Source organism: Vicugna pacos, chromosome 16 (genome assembly GCF_048564905.1).
Source record: "Vicugna pacos chromosome 16, VicPac4, whole genome shotgun sequence".
NCBI lineage: Eukaryota > Metazoa > Chordata > Mammalia > Artiodactyla > Camelidae > Vicugna > Vicugna pacos.
Window position 1 is genome coordinate 43,206,837 of NC_133002.1, and position 15,101 is coordinate 43,221,937.

A 15,101-nucleotide genomic window follows, 5' to 3' on the forward strand; every position below is an offset into this window, starting at 1 on the left:
GAGTAAATGTCAGATTAGTTCTTTGAGATATGTCTGTTTTTCAGGATTCTGGAAGCTTAATACTTTCTATTTTTTTCCATAACTTTTACCTCAGACTCTGCCTTGCAGTGTGTTTGTGTCTTATCTACCCTTCTAGACTGTAAGATCCTTGAAGACAAAAGCAATCTACTTTACATTCTTCACAGGATATGAGTAGGCCCTCAGTTAACGTCTGCCTGACTGAATGAGTGGATTCATTCCTCTTACCTCCTTTGCTTCAGGTTTGCAATCCCCGAAGCTCTGAACACAATACAAAAGGCAGAGGAGGTTCTCTTAGTGCACTACGGCCCTTGGAATGATGAGGTCCAGGAGCTGCAAAAGATGAAATCCTGCTTATTGGACTTGCCATCCATTCCTGTGGGGCCCAATGAATAAGGTCCCAAGGGGACTTTGACCCACAGGAAAGGCACCAGTGTGGGATGAGTTAGAGGTTTTGTTGCTGCTGAGCTGTCGCCAGGAAATACAGGACTGGCCTGACAGCCACAGGCCGAACGTATAAGGGGAGCGGAGGACTTGGAAGGCATTGCAGTTGGAAAGATGCTCACCTGTTCTGATGAATGTTTCTTGAAATAGTTAACTACCCTTCAGTAAAAACTCCCAGTTTCCAGAAAAGACTTAAAACTGGTATCTGGAGAGCCTAAGCCCTTTAAAAGGATTTTAGCTGCTCTGCAGGCATCTGGATGTTAGCCTGGGGTTTTGGCCAGACGCCACCCTACTAAATGATGATAGTCTGTTTCCCTGGAACATTCCTATGGTTTCTACTAGTAATGAAATGTTTTGTACCACTCCAGTGGGAACCTAAACTCCTAGTAGTGGTATTGTAATTGAAAAATAATTACAAAGCAAGAAATCAGCGAGGCTCCTTACCTCTGGGACACAGTTTCATCTATGGTATCAAGCTTCCTCGAATCCTTTGTTAAAACCGGTGGAGTATAAATTGTGAACAGAGAGATAAATATGGGGCCGTTTTATTGTTGGGCAATTTCTTCCTCGGATGGCAGCTTGTCATTTGTCTTCTACCAGTTTTTCCAGTCATTATTATCTGGCTTTCATTCTATACCCTTGGCCAAACACTAATAAAATCAAGCTTGTAACAATGACGTTATAACACATCCTTTCTGAGTTTTGTTTATTAGCAGCCTGAAAAGAGACCACTTTCCCCCACCAGACCTCCCCAAGCAGGCGAATGAAAGTACAGATTGCTTAAGTACTAAGAAGGGGGGGGGGAAAGCAACTTCAGAAGATGCTGAGGGTATGAGCATTGCTGCTTGTGGTTTCAAACTTAAGAGACAGAAGGTAGGAATGATAGCTGTCATCTACCTGGATGTTTAGGGTTAGGGTTAGTCCGTCCTGGTCAGAAGGCTGGGAGACGCTCTGGGTCTGAACCCTGGTTGCTCTGTCACCGCTGCTGACCAAGTGGTTCAGATGCATTCGTGGAGAGTAGCAGGCCCACAGTGCTTTGACCACTTGCCCACCCTGGCCTTGCCCAAAAAGTGCCCAGTGGTTGCCACTGCATTATAATCAGGAACTGAATAGCCTGAAGCTGCCTGGCAAGAGCTTTACAGGAAGCTGAGTGTTTGGAACACGGTTGGCACTCAAACATTTGAATGAAGGGCAGGCAGAATCTCATTCATCTTCCTTTCTACTAACTCACTGTGGCAAGGGCACTGGCCGGTGAGATGTTTTGGTAGAACTAACTCAAATTTCAAGAAGAAAAATTTAGTCCTGCAGCCAATTCTGTAGTTCTGTTCTGAACACTTGGCATGTTTCATGTTCCTGAAAAAGGTTCTGTCGTACTTTGTAAAATAGGCCCACTTCCTTAAAAAAGAATATGTGCAGAACTTCACGTATCAGACCTCATTTTATGTCGACTTGAGAACTTTCTTTAAATGTTTTACAAAATAATTATTTCCTGAAGTTACAGATTTCCTCCCTTATCTGTCCACGTGTTATCCTGTGTCAGGTGACATCAGCTTGACTGGGGATATCTGTGCTTGCATTAAAACCTAAAGTCTGATGTGTTTAAGAGCATGCTCCACTGACTGTGAGGGCAGGAAATCCCTTGGGGGCGGGGTAGATTAGTGGTCCTAGTATGTAAACACCCACAGAGCAAAAAAAAAAATCAGTCCCAATATTATACAACTTAGATAACTAAGTTTTTATACGTGGTGACTTTGTGCAGAAATTAGATAGACTCAGGCTATAAGTACAGGACCAGCAAATTCCTAAAGGGTTATTTATCTTCATAGTAAACTTAATGTAACTCAAAACAGGAGGAGAAACAGAGTAACAAAAGTTAAGGATAAAGCACTTTTATTGCAAAGTATACATTGAAACTTAGGGGCAGCCTTCATGTAATGTATAACCTGCCATCCCTCTCGAGTTTTCCTTCTTCTAGGGTATTTGAACATTAAAGTGAAGCATTAAGTGCTCCTGGGGTCCAGAATTTTGCCTATGAAGAGAAGAGCCCCTGTGTCTGTGTCCCTCAATACAAAGATGAAAGGTTGGTTAAGGTGATAGTCCAGGGAGAAGGTGAGGCGGGCAGACTGGAGCCCTGGGCTGGAGGTGGTCCCCGCCCCATCTTCATTCCACTCGAAGCCGGTGCGATGTTCCACATGAGTAAGTTTGATAGGTTTGCCCGTGATCTTACTAAAGTCTGGTGAATCAAACAAGGATTGTAGCTCTGCAGAGATTGAGAGAAATTTCCATTAAAACCTTGCCTCATCAACACCCCAAGGGAGAATACAATCCTGATTCTTAAGAAGGCAAGCAAGCTGGAAGTGGAACACCACCTTTGACCTTCTGTGAGGTACGTAGAGCTCTGGGCTGGTTAAGGGTTAAGCAACTTGCCCAAGAGCACACAGCAAGTGAGGTTAAGATTAGAAACCAGGCCAAACTATCTTGAGAGACAGCGTTCTGAGTTCCTGTTATAGGATGTATGCTCCTGGGGCTGAGGAATGAGTCTGATAAGGCAGTTCCGTCTTCCCCTCCAGCACTGTTAGAATTATCAGAATTAAGGAATCATCCATGGCTTCCCTACAAGGCTCAGCAAGGTGGAAGGCTCGAAGACTCAACCCCACCCCCACCCCAAGAGCAAAAAGATCTTGCAGACGTACTCAGCTCCTGCACGGACTTTGTGAGTTCTCCTTCATAACTCAGCTTCAGCTTGGGGATGGTCAGGACCGCTTGGACAGTCTTCAGTTCTCGGTCTATGTCATGAATGAACTCAGAGGTGAGGCTCTCTTCTATCATGGTCAAGTTCTGGGTCACTTTCAGGGGAAGGAAGAAGATGACACTTATGCTTCCGGTCAAGGGCAGCTGGGCAATCTGAAACGGGGGAGGAAGCACACAGGTTAGTCCTTTGGAGCCCAGGAGCCTAAGGATAGACACCCACCCCTTCTCCTCTCCAGTGCCCAGGCCCTGCCATGCTTTCCCCCGCCCCTCATCTGTGTAACTGGGTAATCTTGTCCCTCCAAGCTGTTGCTTTCTGGCAGCAAGATGTCTCCTGCTATTTCTTCAGAAAGGAGGCCGTCTTTTCTTGCCTTGGCCTAATTCCAACTGAAGTTATCTGCTGAAAGAATTTTCTCCCTTGGTTCTAAAGAGCTAGACTTGAATTCCAGATCTATGTTTTCTCCCAAGATTTGTCTGCCAGGTTGCTGATCATCTGTTACATACAGGGCCCTGGACTAGAAATGAGGGCGTTGGGCACAGCAACAGAGAAGCAGCAACACAGTGGTCCTTAGAGCAGAGGTCCTCAACCTCCATAGGACAGATGGCAACAGGGGACCCAGCAGCCCGAAACCATCTACAGAAATGCTTAAGTGGCATTTCTCTCAGTGCTTCAGGCGTTTTGTCAGATACCCAGGGAAGAAGGTTAAGAACTACTGACTTTTGAGTTTTCAAATGTCAAGTATATGTGAAAGAGTTAGAATGCCAGAAATTTGGAGTTTGTGACAGTTTTTGCAAGGTTGGCTTTGAATTCTAGAAATACAAGTTCTCCCAAAAAAAGAAAGAAAAGAAAGGAAAGAAAAGACTAGAAAACACCAGCATCTGAGTGCCCAATTCACATTACCTTATTAACCCTTACAGCAAACCCTAAGAGGATAAGTTTCAATAACTACACCCCTTCATTTTAAGAAGAAAGTCTCAGAGAAGCTGTTAAATTGCTGAAGGTCACATAGCAGGTAAAATTTAGACAGCTGTCATTCTATTTCAGTTACATCATTCTGCCTGTCCCCCTACCCACCGCTCACACTGCCCCTACAGACCTTGCAGTTGAGGTCAGAATCCAAGCCGTATCGTAAAATGGCCTTAGGGTCTGACATCATGGGGACTTTCACGGTCCTCTCCTCATCCAAGTGGAAATCCTCAAGGGAGGTCTTTCTGGAGTCAAACTTTGTTACCCACTGCCCTGGAATGAAACAAATGAAGTGCCCTGAGCCCCAGGAGGCCAGAAAGGTATTGGGATTGTGCTGAGACCGAAGCATATTGCTGAAAATTGTGTGGCTAAAGAAATCTCAGTCATCAGAGGCCCTGACACATCAGGAATAGCTCCGTCTCAGAATATGCAGTCTGGACAACAGTATTTCTAGGGTCCTGCATACCTTCCATATGTAAACTCAGAAAGAATTAGGTTGATTTTATTTCTTTGACTGTTAATTTTATTCAAGTCCTGTGTAGCCTAGGAGAAAGGTAAACTGGTGTACAATTCTACAGTGATGTGTCCACAAGACAGAATCCAAGGAGTCCAGGGCTGGAAGGGACCTCAACATCGTGTCATCAACCTTCTCATAGCTAAAAAGTACAGAAGCCCAGAGAAGGGAAGTGACTTGCCAGTGCTCACACAGCGAGGTGATGACCGAGCTCTCATAGTTTGACGTGGCCGTTAACATTCTGATCTATAACTGGTCAGTGCTTCAGGTAGGGCTTTTCTGTAGGAGTTTAGGGGTCCACTCGCAACTGCCTGATAGACAGTTATAAAGCATTTTAATGGGAGGTTGCCCAAAATCCCACCCAAGGCCTATAGGAGCAGGGCTGGCCTCATGCTGGGCAATGGGATAGTCTTGGGCACATGACCACAGCCTAGAAGAATGGTGTTAAGAGAACTGACAATGGTTTTATCGAGTACCTGCTGTGTTCTGGGCACAGTGCTCGGGTCCGTGTGCAAATGGGAGGCGACACAGGTGACCCTAAGGTCAGTGTGTCATCCCCGAGTTAGAGGTGAGAAACAGGCCTAGAAAGGCTATAAGTTTGTGCAGACTCTCCAGCCGGTACACATGGGGTGGGGCCTTGACCCTGGTCAGGGTTTCCAGCCAGAAACCTATCAGTGCCGCCCCCAACAGGCACACGGGTGGGAGTGCTCCCTTATCTGTGCTAGTCTTTCTCAACAGCCCCTTACACTTTGTAGGCACTTACCCAGTGCCTACTTGTTGTTTTGACTTTTGGTTTTATTCAAGTCCTGTATACCCAGTGTTTGCCTTGGGTTTGGTGACAAGCAGACGGCCCTCAGGCAGGTGCCTTTCCTGGGTCCTCCTCTGCCTCCTGTGGCTCCCTGCTTTTCCAGCCCCATCTGACACCCACCATCCACCTTTGGCCAAAAAAGAAGTGGAGAAGCCCTCACCCTTGAAGTAAGCCACACCAAGGAGGAGAATGCTGATTCCACTGGGTATTTCCCTCGTGGACCTAGCGATTTTCCCTTTCATCTGGGCCTGCACCCAGTTGTTAATCTCCTGAAGGTCCAAGCGAGAGTTGCCGGTCAGGACTCTGGGCCTGGTCCCATATGACTTTTCCAGGGGTGCAACGAAGCTGGCTTTTATCCGCAGCTCTGCGAAGAGACGGAGCAGAGGTTTTAGTGTGTTCTGAGAGCTAAACCAGCCTCCCGTCCGAGAGCATGCCAGGCCAAGGTTCTGGTTGACCCCTCAGCAGGCCCTGACTTCCTGCCTGGCGTCTTCCCGGGACTCACCCAGACTCCGTGCCAGCTTCCCCAGGTGCTGGACAGGGAACAACACATTTCACTCATTGCTGTTTCTCTTCACATTACTGCCCTCCCCTGACCCTCCCACTGTCTCTCTCAGCCCACTTCCTCTTTCCAATCCTCTCTGGGCTCACAGGGCCCCTTCCTGCCCCCTAGTGCCAGGCCTGGCCCGGACAGATGTGATCTAACATGTAAAGGAAACCCCCAAGTGCAGCACTGAGTCCCCCGTGCCTCAGGCAGCCTTGGCTGGCAAGGCGACTCACTCCTCTCGAAGATGATACGGGAAGCACTCTTGAGGTTTTTCTGGGGGGTAGTGACAGAGGCAAGGAGTTCCTTGTAGGTTCCGTGGATGTCTGGGTTGGTGATCAGGTCATAGTAGAGAGCGCGGTGAATGCTGGATTCCGTCCGCTGTTCTGCTCCTGCCAGGGGACAAGCAAGTGAGCCTCTGGGGCCCAGATCAGGCCAGCTCCCAGGACAGGGCAGGGACACTGGACTCTGAGTCTTTTGTCTGCTGGTACTGGAGACTCTAGGTGGGCAAGGAATTTGAAGGCAATGGAAGAAAAATAGATTTTCCTGAAGTAGGCTAAAGGCATCCTGCCTAGAGAGAGAGATGAGTGGGAGTGAGGGGTGCAAGTCCCTGGGCTTCCCCCATCACAGCATTTACCAGACTGTTCTGTAGTTTCCCCCGTGAACGCAGCTGTGTGACCTGAGTGAGGGCAGAGACCCTGCCTGCTTGTGTGCAGTTATATCCCCAGAACCTAGCCGAACCAACGAGGCTGGCACATAGTAGAAGCTCATTTAGGGAGTAAGTGGTCCCGAGGCCACACACCCACGTCAGCAGTGCTTGGCCCCACGTTCCATTTGCAGAGGCCTCCCCCCAACAGCGGGGCCAGTGTCTCAGACCTCTTCACCCTTCCTGAGTGAAGTGTCTCCGGGGCTGAGAGTCAGGTATGTGCAGAGGCCTGACGGCAGCTCTAGGATCCAGAGCTTTCTGCATCACGAGACTCACCGAGCGAAAGGGCAGAGAGCGCCGTGGCCACGCTGAGCGGAGACAGGAGCACATTGGCGGCGGGGCTCTCGCTGGACTTCACGCGGTAGAGGTCGTAGCCAAAGTTGGAGACGGCCGCTGCCAGCTTGTTCAGAGGGACCTTGAAGAAGGGATCCTCCTCCTCCACTGGCACCACCGTGGTGTCGGGGTCCGGGGAGCCCTGCGTGCAAGTACAAGGACCAGTGCAGTGAGAGCTGTGGGTGACTGGTCTCCACACCAGTTTGCATGGGATTGTCCTTCTGGTCCCTGAGGGCCGTCCTGCCTGAGGATGGTTGTGTTTAGCCTGTCCTTAGGATGAGTCTGTGCTCCTGCTCACACAGGGGCTCTCTGCTGGGGAAAGGCAACCCAGAAAAGAGGTTAGCTGAGCAGTGACCTGTGAGCCTCAAGCCTGGGACACATGTTAAAAAAAAAAAAAAGGGAGAGAAGTCTCCCTTCCCAAGAAACTCCATTCTCAAGACAGACATACTCCTCATCTGCTCACTCTTGCTTATTGCTCCCAGGTCTCCACCTGGACCCTCCTATCAAACTTTCCCTGTTTTCATGGCCCTGATCAGTTGTCACCTCCTCTACCTCAGGCTTTCCCTGATCACCCCAATCTGAAGGCATCTTTTGGTTTTCTGATCTTTTTTTCAGAGTCAACTACCATTTACATACATATTAACCGCCTACTATGTGTCAGGCTCTGTCTTAGTTCTTTTCATTTGAGTTACTTCATTTCATACTAGTTGATGTAGTTGATACCCCAAAAGACTCAAAAGATATCTCAAAAGACTGAGTTCCTTGAAGGCTAGAAGTGAGTCTTTTATATTTCTTCTCATCCCCAGCACCCACAGAGTAAATGTTCAGTAGATAAAAAATAAGTGATTGTCCACAATGGCCCTGTATGGATGGGTGTTTTTAATCCCAGTTTATAAACAAGAAAACAATTAATGACAGAGCCAGAATTCAGACTCGAACTCATGACAAAGTCCAGGGCTCCAGCCAGTATACCCCACCTGCCCTGGCCCCTCGTGTGACAGTCACACACACCCCCTGCTGTCACATAGACAGGCTTCTCAGCATCTGCCTTTGCAACCAACTGTGCTCTCTCTGGACAGGAAAGAGGCCTTTCCATGCTCTAACATCCCTGCTGCATCCTGGTCAGTGTTGGAACAAATATCCAAGACCACCACCCACTCAGTAAGACCCATAGGTAATGAGAAAAGGTCTTCACTGAAGGGATAGCCCTGGGCCTGTTAGAGTGCTTTTGCCTTTCACTCTGTTTGGTCTTACTTTCGTCCCCACTCTGTTCTCCAAAAGACAGGGCGAGTCACTTTCTATTTTGCTGGTGGAAAAACCAAGGCCATGTCTGGATGGAAAGACCAGAGCCTGGCCTGGAACCTGGGTGCCGTCCTGTCTCCCTCACTGTCTGCTGAGGAGGGGTTGGGATTGCTGGCTCCCCTATCCCAGACCCTCACCACATCACACCCCGCACTAACCTCCGGGCCAGTGTTCTGGCAGCTGCTGTACCCGAGGAGGGCTCCAGTCCAGAGGAGTAGCACGAGGGCCCGCATCCTGGGGTCTGCAAGAAAGTAAGAGGAGGCAGGCTGCTTCCCTCACCCACCACCCTGTACCGCACGGGCACCCTGGGCAGGGAGAGGGCCTTGGCAGAACTAGACACCTTCCCTCCAGCTTCCGCAGGCTGGAAGTGGACCCTCAGCTTCCTGATCCTTCCCTCGCAGCTCCTCCCCACCCCCCACCTCACAGTCCACAGTCCTATGGTAAGCTTGTGCTTTCATTCCAGTGTCAGTATCAGGAGACCCACCTTCGAGCCTAAACCTCCAGGGCAGTGAAGGCCCAGCGGTGGTTTTCTTTTTGTGGACATGGTCCAGCACAAAGGTACACTGAGGCTTTTCCCTGCAGGCACCTGACCAGCTCATTTATACAGGATTTCGGGCAATGTCTAGTCACAGCATGGGGGCGGAACCTAGGTCTCATGTAGAATCACAGAATCTCGAGAGTGGAGGCATCGGGTACAGCCCCTGCTGCCCCCCCCCCCAAGAAGTCCTCAGACTCTCCTTGGATTCCTCTGGCCTGGCACCTGTGGCCTCATAATGGACTTGTTCCCTTCTTGGACAGTTTTGTGTCAAAAGCTTTTACTTTCGTGGTTAGAGGAGTGCTGGGTTGCTGGGTGTAGAGTCAGAGAGTCTGGGTTCAAATCTCAATTCTGTGTCTTAATAGCTCTCTAAATCACAATGTATTCTCTTATAAAATGGAAATCAAACAGGTCTTACCTATTGTGATGAGGATTAAATTAGATGATGTCTTAATAGCACTTAGCAGTGCCAGGGACATGGGAGCTCTCCAATGATCCCTGAGCCAAAATGTGTCTCCCTACTCCTGGAATCCCAGGGCCCCCCCTTTTCCCCTGGGGAGCCAGGTCCTCTTCTCCCGACCAGGTTGGAAATAGCTTTGACACCCCTAAGAATTCTTTCCTTCAGGTTAAATAATCCCACTTCTTAGCAAGAGTGCCCAACTCCCTTCACTTAACCAAGCAGTGGCCTCTTCTGACCAGACTTTGGTCTGACCCCTGGGCCACAAGGGAAAAAGGAACTCTGGGTCCAGGGCTCCACCATCCCTTCCCCCTGCATTCACTGCATCTAAAAGCTCACCCCTGGCATCAGGATGTGGGGCTGGGAGGGGATGAGGGCAGCTGGGGGCCTCATAGATAAGATTTTCTGAGAGGCCTAAAAAGTGGGCATGTTCTCAGCACTCAGGACCTCTGGCTGGTCCATGCTTTTCCTCCACCCATATTGCTGAGTCAAGAATTTGTAATCTGTCTTCCCTGCCCCTCACCTCCTCTGCAACACACACACACACACACACACACACACACACACACACACACACACTTTTCTGTCTTTTCAACAAATAGGAAAGTTAAGAGTGCAGTGTGTGATGTTTGGCCAAAGTCCTTAAAATTAAGTGTGAAAATCCACCGGACAACATTGTAAACCATGAAAGGCAACAAAAGAAAATATGGCCTTTGAGTTTGCTGGGCTTACTGCTGGACAGCCGGTGGGAGCCAGCCCGGCTTTGTCTCTAAGCCCTGATCTCAAGCTCGTGTCTGAGTGAGTGTCATGGTCCCCCGTGTTCTCAGCCAGCTGCTCTTCCACATGGCTGCTCCTGCCTCTCAGGGAGAAATCTTCCATTGAGACAACAGGAAGAGCTTTCTGCAGTGCAAGATAGAGACCTTAACACCATCCAGGCTCACAGCTGCTCTCTCCATCCGGCCAGCCCCACCCAGAGCTGGCAGGAGCTTTCCTTGTCTGAGCCTCAGCTGACTGGTTCAGTGGAGACAGGAAATTCAGTGAGGTGCATGGGCAGCAAGGTCAGAGGAAAAGCTGTTAGCTCCCGTCCCCTGGGCCAGTGTAGGGAATTGAGATAGGAGGGAGAAGATGGGGAGGCGTCATCCTGGCATAGTGTTTAAGGAAACCAAGTTCAAATGCACTTGAAAGTGGGACCTTCTCTGTAGGAATCCCTTCAGAGTCTGAGCCCAGACCCCAGGTCATGTGATCACTGACACCACGCGGATGGGCTGAGCACTGAAAGAGAGGTGAGGGGCTCAGGGAGGGAAAGGCACATGGGTCCACAGCTGGCCCGGAGGCAGTCTCCGAGATGAAATGCATAGTATTAATGGCGCTTCTTTGAATCCTCCACCTCAAGCCCTGGGGATGAGGGAAGCAGAGAGATTGTTGAAAGCCCCCTGCAAGGGTAGTGAGAGAGTAGAGTAAGGGCCTGCTTGGGGGCCCCTCTGAGCACACTCACTGCCTGACCAAGATGATTGTCCTGTGGGCTGGGCCAGGCAGCCAGCGCCTGGCCAGGAGCACAGAGACAGTGATGCCATCGTGTCCAAAGGGCAGTATCCAAGCCAGACTCCTGTCCTGCCGGGTGGGGGAGGGGAGGGGAGGAGGTAGCTATCTTCCCAGTTGGGCCAAACTCAGCCTTACATTCTGCCACATTGCGCGAATCGAGACACAAGGAACTGGGATTTTGTGATCTTGCCTTCAAGCTGGGAGGATAAATTTGAGCCAGTACATGTGTTTCAGATTAAACCCAGTTGTGAGACAAACACCATCCCTCCTCCTCCCCCAAGAACCACAGCAGCCTTTAAGCACATGGCAGTGGACCTCATGGGCAGTGCAGGGAAGGGCACCACCCTCTCCCCTGGCTCTGCAAGGAAGATTCCAAGCGGTCCCTTTCAGGACCACCCCACCGTGGTGACCCCACCAGTCCCCAGACAACTTGCTTTCTGAAGTCTTGAACCCTGAATGAGTCGGGCCAGGGTGCCCATGTGTTTCACCTCCCCATACCCCAGAAAGACTAGCCTTAGGAACAGAACTCCCTGGCCCATTTCTCCTCCCACCCTCAGCCTGGGGGCTGAACTCCTGGGGGACCAGCATAGGCCAGACAATGATGGGGTTTCCAGGAAGCCTGAAGCTTTTCTTTGGCCCAGACCCTGTGGCTTGTCCTAGCAAGTGGTTAGGGTGTGGGGCAGGCATTCTCTCCAGCACTGGCAGCTGAGCCCCCAGATCCCATTCACTCACTGGCTAAATAGTAGTCATTGTTTGCCAGGGGCCAAAACCCCATTGGTCTCCCAGCTTTTACCAGCAGCTGATTTGGCCAAAGAAAAAGGTTGGGCACTGGATAGAAGGACCCAGCTGCCCTCCATCCCACCCCTCCATCCCAGCCTCCAACAGTGCCAGCTGCTTGGCATTGTCGGGAAGTTACCTTTGAAATCAACACCAGTTGATTTTGAAAAGGCAGCAGGGAGCTGAGCCCAAGCCAAGGCTGGGCTGCAGGACAGGCTGCTTCCCTGGCTGTCCCAGTGGAGGCACAGCTCCGGGACAGCCTCCCTTCCTCAGGGCTGCAGAGCTCCCCTGAGGTGCTGCCCAGACCTGACCCGAGAGCTCTCTGCTTCTCCCCATCGCCACTCTACTGTGCTGTAACCCACCCGCTTCATTCTAGAGTCTTTCCAGCCTCTTCTCATGGTGCAGTGGGGTGTGGGGTTAATTGAGTCTAGCCTCCTGACCCTCAACTCCCTCTGCCCTTTTCACCTGCTTACCCTGGTCCCCGAGCTGCAGGAACTGCTGTCTCCCCACCTCCTCTGCCTTGCACCCCTCTTCTCTGCTCCCTGGAGTACTCCTGCCTTACCCCAGTACCCCCCAGCCCAGGGGAGCCTCTCCCATCTCCTCCTGACACACGCCCCAGAGCAGAACGGAGCTGCTTTACCTGTGGGTGCGCTGCAGCAACTCGCCCAGCCTAGGTCTGCACACTGAGGGGACTCTGCAAGCACCAGAGCTTTTTCTGCTGCCTCCCAATCCAGCGTCCAGCTGGCTTCGGATTACAGCTACTCCTTTCTTAAAGCGCCCTGCACTCAATTTGGATCCTGTGATTGCATCATTGTCCAGGGTTAACTTTAACCCACTGCTGCCCTTCCACCTCGCACCCCCAAGACGCACGCATTCACACACTCGACTCCTCCACCAGACCTTCCTTCAGCGCCCTGGCCCTCCCACCCAAGAGGGTAGCGTGACCAGTCTAGGTGGGAACTGGGACTGAGAAAGAGTCTCGCAAGGTGAGGCCCAGGAGGCAGGCTGGAGTGGAGAAAACACTGGCCCAGAACTGGGGCTCTAGGATTTTCCTGGTGCTTGGCTCTGGGACTAACTGGGATTGGGGGCAAGACATTGCTCATAGCCGAAAAATGAAGGGATGGAACTGGACTGTCTGTGGGTTTCTTTAGCCCTGAAATGCTGATTTCTGAAGATCAGAAAGGGCCGTTGGGAAATACTTGACCCGAGGAAGAAAGGAGATGGACTGTAAACATTAGTCCTGAGAGGTGGCTGAGCGTGTGCCTGGCATCCACCTGGGCACCGCAAAAGTCACCTGTGAGGAGAGCACTGAGGCCCTGCTCACCTGGAGGTGTTGAGGGACTGCAGTCCAGTTGTGAGACTAAAACACTGACGTGGGAAATAATTAGAGAATGTACCAAAACATTTTCTCAGCACCTGTGAGTCCTGATCAAAAGCCTAGTGGTCATTCAGAAAAGAAAGAAGAGTGCCCTGGGCTATTTAGAGGAAAAGAAAATTTAGGGGAACCTCACCTCATGTGAGGCTCCAGGGAGCAGAGCTAGAGCGTCTGGGTAGAAATTTCCAATGCACCAGATTCAGCTTTATGTAAGGAAGAGTGTGTCAACAGTCAGAGTTCAGTCCTTTCAACCATAAATTGAGGACCTGTACTCAAGGCACCCACTAGGTACTCGGCAGAGAAGGAGTACAAAGATGGTGAAGACTCAGTGCCCACCCTCCAGAAGCTTACTGGCTTATAACAGAGGCTGATATGAGAAAAGATCCCAGATCCTTCCAGTACAACACGGCACATTCTTTGACAGCAGTCTCTACAACTACTCCATCCTTTACAACAGCCATTAGCAACGTGCAGCCACGGAGCACTTGAGGCCAGTCTGAGCTGTGATCTGCTGTAAGTGTAAAATACACACCAGATTTTGAATAGTGTGAAAAACAATGTAAGCTATCTCAATAATTTTGACCCTGATTACATATATTGGGTTAACTAAAATATACTATTAAAATTAATTTCACCTATTTCTTTTTTCATAGAGCTGCTAGAAAATCTTAAGTTACGTGTGCAATTTGCATTGTGTTTCTATTGGACAGCACTGACCTGTAGGGTCTCATGGCAGCACAGTTGGAATATACGAATCTAAGCTAAGCCTTGAAAGGTGAATAAGAATGAGCTAAGGATAGAAAGGTGGGAAGGCATGACTATCCATGTGAACAATTTAAAATTGGATCCCTATCTCACACCATATACAAAAATTAACTAAAGATGCATTCGAGATTTAAGTGTTTCTGGAAAACAATTTGCAGACCCTTTTCAATGACTTTTTACTTAAGTTATCCATTTATTTTTGAATAGGTGTTTTGTTCACATGGTGCAAAACTCAAAAGCAACTGAAAATATGCAGTGAATCTTCCTTTCACTCTGATCTCCAGGCCACCTGATTCCACTCCCTGAAGATGGCTGATGTTAATCTCTTTCCTGTGTATCCTTTCAGAGATCATTTTAATGGTTTAAGAAGCAAATCCAAACACATATATACAACAGGATAAATTGTAAGTGTTTTAGAAAAATGTATAGATGCATTCCTTTGTGATCTCTGAGTAGGAAAAATTTTTTTAGACAGGACACCAAAAAGAAGCACAAATTATAAAAGACTGACAAATCTGGCACTGAAATTAAAAACTTGTTTTCATGGAAAGATACCATAAAACAAAATGAAAAGACAAACCTCACACTAAGAGACAATATTTATAACACAGATAACTGATAAAAAAGATTACTTACTGTAACACAGAAAGAACTACAAATCAATTAAAAAAAAAGAAAGAAAAACAATTTAGCAGAAAAATAGGCCCAGATAATTCACAGATTAATTGTAAGTGGCCAGTAAACTTACGAAAAGATGTTTTATCCTCCCCAGTAATCAGGAGGAATGCAAATTAAAGCCATAATTTGATGAGCAGATTTCGCACTCATGGGCAAAACTTAGACATCTGACAGCATCAAGTGTTCGTGAAGATGTGGACAACCAGGATCTCTTAGGCCCTGCTGATGAGAATGTAAACTGATACAACCACTTTGAAGAACAATCTGGCAACAAATGGTAAAGTTGTGCATAACTGTCTGTGGCAGCCATGGCAGTAAAGATGGAAAACCCAAACCCACAGCTCAGCAATTCCACTCCTAAGCAAGTGACCCAAACAGATTGCATATGTGCACAGAAGGTAACAAGAATATTATAGCAGCACTGTGTAGTGGCAAAAAAAAAAAAAAAAGGAAGCTCCCTACATATCCATGGACAGGAGACTAGATAAAGTGTGAAAAAGCAAAGCCAAAGCTGTGAGAAATACTGAAGGGAAGAAGGGAAGCCACTTACACCAACACAGATTCATCTCACAAGGTTGAGTGATAACCATG

At 49.0% G+C, this 15,101-nt stretch overlaps 2 protein-coding genes across 6 annotated transcripts in view; one reads left to right on the plus strand and one right to left on the minus strand.

The window, feature by feature from the left end:
- SMYD4 (SET and MYND domain containing 4) overlaps positions 1-1,139 on the plus strand; it is a 31,749-nt gene extending 30,610 nt beyond the window's left edge. For all 5 annotated transcript variants that reach the window (XM_072939040.1, XM_072939039.1, XM_072939041.1 and 2 more), the window contains one exon: positions 261-1,139. In XM_072939040.1, coding sequence (XP_072795141.1) covers positions 261-414 — 154 coding nt within the window. In that variant the 3' untranslated portion in view covers positions 415-1,139. The remainder of the gene's footprint in view (positions 1-260) is intronic.
- Positions 1,140-2,335: 1,196 nt separating this feature from the next.
- On the minus strand, positions 2,336-12,479 carry SERPINF1 (serpin family F member 1). Its single transcript, XM_015248019.3, has 8 exons — positions 12,333-12,479; positions 8,540-8,622; positions 7,023-7,221; positions 6,277-6,432; positions 5,660-5,863; positions 4,308-4,450; positions 3,156-3,366; positions 2,336-2,722 (listed from the first exon to the last, which is right to left on the minus strand). The coding sequence occupies exons 2-8, from the start codon at positions 8,612-8,614 to the stop codon at positions 2,463-2,465; spliced, it is 1,248 nt and encodes a 415-aa protein (XP_015103505.2). The 5' UTR covers positions 8,615-8,622; positions 12,333-12,479; the 3' UTR covers positions 2,336-2,462.
- Positions 12,480-15,101: the final 2,622 nt, after the last annotated feature.